The 3,971-nt window shown below is 36.0% G+C and overlaps 1 protein-coding gene across 2 annotated transcripts; it reads left to right on the top strand.

Annotated features, from left to right (window-relative positions):
- The first annotated feature begins 505 nt into the window (after positions 1-505).
- LOC140884696 (zinc finger CCCH domain-containing protein 62-like) lies at positions 506-3,734 on the top strand. Of its 2 annotated transcripts, none has more exons than XM_073291536.1 (9): positions 506-784; positions 1,051-1,166; positions 1,475-1,589; positions 1,679-1,740; positions 1,999-2,050; positions 2,381-2,492; positions 2,708-2,806; positions 2,893-3,020; positions 3,125-3,734. In XM_073291536.1, exons 1-9 carry the CDS (start codon positions 639-641, stop codon positions 3,483-3,485), a joined length of 1,191 nt encoding a protein of 396 aa, XP_073147637.1. In that variant the 5' UTR covers positions 506-638; the 3' UTR covers positions 3,486-3,734. The 2 variants fall into 2 exon arrangements, with proteins under 2 accessions (XP_073147637.1, XP_073147635.1); XM_073291534.1 differs by having other exon boundaries at positions 1,048-1,166.
- Positions 3,735-3,971: the final 237 nt, after the last annotated feature.

The following is a 3,971-nucleotide window of genomic DNA, read 5'->3' as shown; positions in this document are numbered from 1 at the left end:
GGGACAAATCTTGCACTTCTCACAAACACTTCCTTAGTATTCATGTACTAAGGCTTGAGCGGTTGAATGACTTTGTACGTTGAGATCGGTTGAGTACAATAAGGTCATTGTTTGTTATCACAAAAACTAATAGAGTGATATATTTAAACATAACATCTAACATTGAAATGTAGTATCTAACTCAAGATATTTAAATATAACATCTAATTACAAAAATAAATAAAAAACAAAACAAACTATGGGAAAAAATGGTTTCGGGTCGGTTAGTTGGGGGAAAAAAAATACAAATCAAACCAAACTGAGGTAAAAGAAAAAACTTGATTTGAACTGAAATTCAAACCAAAAACTCTATTCTGTTTTCAGTTCATATTTTCAATTGACATCCCTAAATAATTCTTTTCCAAACATCAAAGTCCACGTGCTTCAAAGACGAGGACTAGATGGTAAATATATACAATCCCTGTATCACCACCCCAAAGCTCTGCTTCATCCGAGGCCAGCCCAAATTTTTTTCAAAATACGTCCGCCAACGGATAACTTTTCAAAATACGAGACCTAATCAAACAAACAAGAAAGCTGAAACCCCCATATCTCGCAAAGAAAAACCTTTGAAGCCGTCTCAAAATTCATAGAAAAAAATGGAAATTTCTGAGCAGCAAATGTATTCTGAATCCGATTATGGATACGATTCCGATGATACACAGGACGACCCGAGTTACGATGTTCTTAAGGAGACTCGATTAACTTTATCGAATCTCTCCATCAAGAAGAAGATGCAAGCGCGGTAAGAAATGGAGTTATTTTGTAGAAACCCACCAGTGAATTTTATTTTCTTTGAGCGAATTCTGATTAGATGTTGACACACGCACACCCGTTCTGAAACGAGGAGTTTCAATCACAGAATATTATTTGCTAAATTATTATGTGGGAAATGACGTTGTATTGATTTTGGCATGTATGCTGCTTAAAATATCTATTTTTACACGTTGCCATCATTTTTCTGCAAAAATGTATATGCGGGAATGCCTAGTTTTCTAGTTTCCATAGCAGCTTGAAGGGAACCAATGAGAAGAACAGGGAAGACCCTGACTTGATAACAAAGGTTGGAACCGATCTTGCTGAGGAAGACCAAAAATGTTATGAAACTGTTCAGAAAATCATCCAAGGTTTCATCCATGATCCCATGAGATCGCTTGTTTTCTTTAGTTGTGTGTTGTTTTTTTTTACGCGGGGATTCATCATTTTGTAAGAACCGAAGTGACTTCTTGTATTTTGGAGATTAAACTTACATTTTCATCAGAAATTTCACATGATATGAATACTTCTCATGCGGGGTTTGTCTTGATGTGCATATGTACGATCTTCTTAGGCAGACTCTCAGTAAAATTCATATCAGAACCTTTAGTTCACATGCTGTGATTGTTTGAAAAAGGCCGTGTTTTGTAGTTTACTGCTGTTCTTTTTATACTTTCAGGGGGTCAGATGCAGAAACTGAAAGTGGACCAGTGCAAGATTTATCTAAGGAAACATGGATTGAGATTAAGTGGCACTAAAGACATACTTATTCGGCGGATTAAAGAGCACATCGAGTAATATACTTTTCCAGTAGTTTAACATGACTTTAAAAGGCTCTTGTTTATTGGAATTCATCCTTTCATGGCTTATGTGCACATCTCAGTATCATCAATGGTGGTGGAGAGAGTATTTATCCAGCATCTAGTTTTCTTCTCAATTGCAAAGGTATTTCTTTGTATGCTTTTTGAATTGAGTGTTTTATGCCTAATTGTTTATGCAACTCGTGATAAATGATACCTATATAGTTGAGGGCCGAATCAACATGTCAAAAGTTTATATTCAAAAAGGAAATGGATACAGATTGTTTGGGAAATGCATTTGCATTGCACTTCCTCTACTGAGTCTATCTTCGCAATCGCTCATGTGCTTTCCCATCTTCCGTATTTACCTTTTCCAATTGAATATTAATTCCAAATTATGCAGGTGATGCATGCATGGGAGATGTGGTTATGTTTGAACAGAATGTCTATGAAGTGTAAGTGTTTTGACCCAATCCCAGGTGACAACTATCTTTGTCTAGTGCAACTAAATGATGTAAAATAGCCACCAAGATTTACCTCTACGGAGCGTATATGGTAGATTTTTCCACAGATGAGCACAATTGCATATCAGAAAGACGCTAAAATTGATGCATTTCTTCTTTTTACCCCCAGTCTTAGGAATCTCAAGTTGAATGGCGACAGTGGTCTTTTCATCCAAAACATTTAAAAAATAGATTTGTATTTGAACTAAATACTATGGATTTTAAATAATTGCTCATAGATGGGTCGTGTCTTATTTGTCTTATATATCTTTCATGGCTCAGATTCAACATTGCATCTCGGGGTGGGAGTGGTGCCCCTTGTGGTACACGAGTAGTCGTTGGTCGGATTGTCAAGGAGAGCTACGGTTCTGCCAAACAGCAACACACATTTACGGTAGGTAAAAAAACTATGCAAAATCGACTCTTATTGACAACACTTACTCATTTTTGCCTATACTATTGACAAACTCACGGATATTCATTCAAGAAGTTAAGTATACGTATGGTGACTGATTCGTTGGGATTCCAACTATAGATTATGCATCACTTTTATATTGCTATCTTTGCCAATTCGATGAAGCTGAACTAAAAAGTTTTGGGTTGGTGCAGATTGAAGTGTTGTGGAGCAAAGGAGAGAAACCACTGCCACCACTTCATCCCCTTCTCATTAAAGGCAGGAACCTTTACAGGTTAAAAACATTGAGACAGGTGTGTTAAGTCGAAATGTTTCTTCCATTCATTTGTCAACGCATTGTGTAATATGTGTGCTACCTTTTGCTTTTGTTGTGCTTCAGAAATGGGAAGATGAAGGGGAAAGGCAGAAGATTTTGTTGGAAAAGCATACTAGAGGAGGTGCAGCCCGCTCGAACAGGGAAGCACGAATACAAAAGAAGGAACTGCACAAAACACGGAAGTTGAATAGGTATAAATGAAAATAAATTTATTGACTGTTTATATACTTTCTAAATAAAAACCAGGTTGGAAGAAAAGTTTAATACTAAGTTATGGACTTTTCTCGTGTATCAGGGAAGCAGGAAAGGAAAACCGCAACAGAAATTGGGAACTCGAGCAAAAGGGGAAGCAAAAGGAGAGTCAAAACAAAGAGCACAAGGACTACATTTCTGCAAATTGTTCCATCCTAGGGCCAGTTCCAAGGCAATTTTGTGAAGAAATTTGGAGGCCAAGCAATCATATAAGTCGACTTCATGCGCAATCTCATATGAACTGCAATCCTCCAAGCTACTCCCAGCAAAATCGTGCGTATTATAATCAAAGGAGCTCTACTGCAGTTGGGTATCCTCTAGTTCATGAACAAAAGCAAACATGTCCATATTATCCTCGAGGAAGGTGTAATTTTGGTGATAGGTGTAGGTATTTGCATAAGTAATTTGAACCAAAAAAATAGCATGGAGTTTTAAAGTAAGTAAAGTTTTCAACTGAAAACAAGACAAGTTAAGGCTAAATTTCAGATGCATGGAACATTGATCATTTGCCCAAATTTGCTTGTCAAATTGTGAGAGAGATATTTCTGCATACGTTCCTTCTAAGAGCTTTCAAAGACAACTGCTTATCTGTAATATATCCATGCTATGCTACAAAGCTCAGATGCATCGGATTTTCTTTCACCAAATATCTTTAGGTTGCGTTTGAATGGAAAGCTTGAAATCCATGAAGTTTGATTATAGTTTTATTATTAGCAATTAAAAAATAGATCAAATATTACGCATTAGTTATATAAAGTAGAATGATTAGATGAATTTCAAATTAATACTAACAAACATGAAATAATATATAGACATGTAAATGGTGAATTTGAAGTTTATTATCTTACTTTTTTAAACAAAAAATATATATTTAAAATCCTTCCATCGGA

This window comes from Henckelia pumila, chromosome 2 (assembly GCF_033568475.1).
Source record: "Henckelia pumila isolate YLH828 chromosome 2, ASM3356847v2, whole genome shotgun sequence".
Taxonomy (NCBI): Eukaryota; Viridiplantae; Streptophyta; class Magnoliopsida; order Lamiales; family Gesneriaceae; genus Henckelia; species Henckelia pumila.
Note: the sequence above shows the minus strand (reverse complement) of the source record. Positions and strands in the feature narration are given on the sequence as shown.

What these genes read in the sequence shown, in the direction of transcription:
- LOC140884696 (XM_073291534.1), top strand. Translation starts at nt 639, where the DNA reads ATGGAAATTTCTGAGCAGCAAATGTATTCTGAATCCGATTATGGATAC. An exon ending in GAACAGAATGTCTATGAAGT is followed by an intron (nt 2,051 to 2,380) that starts GTAAGTGTTTTG and finishes TTCATGGCTCAG; the next exon opens with ATTCAACATTGCATCTCGGG. An exon ending in GGTTAAAAACATTGAGACAG is followed by an intron (nt 2,807 to 2,892) that starts GTGTGTTAAGTC and finishes GTTGTGCTTCAG; the next exon opens with AAATGGGAAGATGAAGGGGA.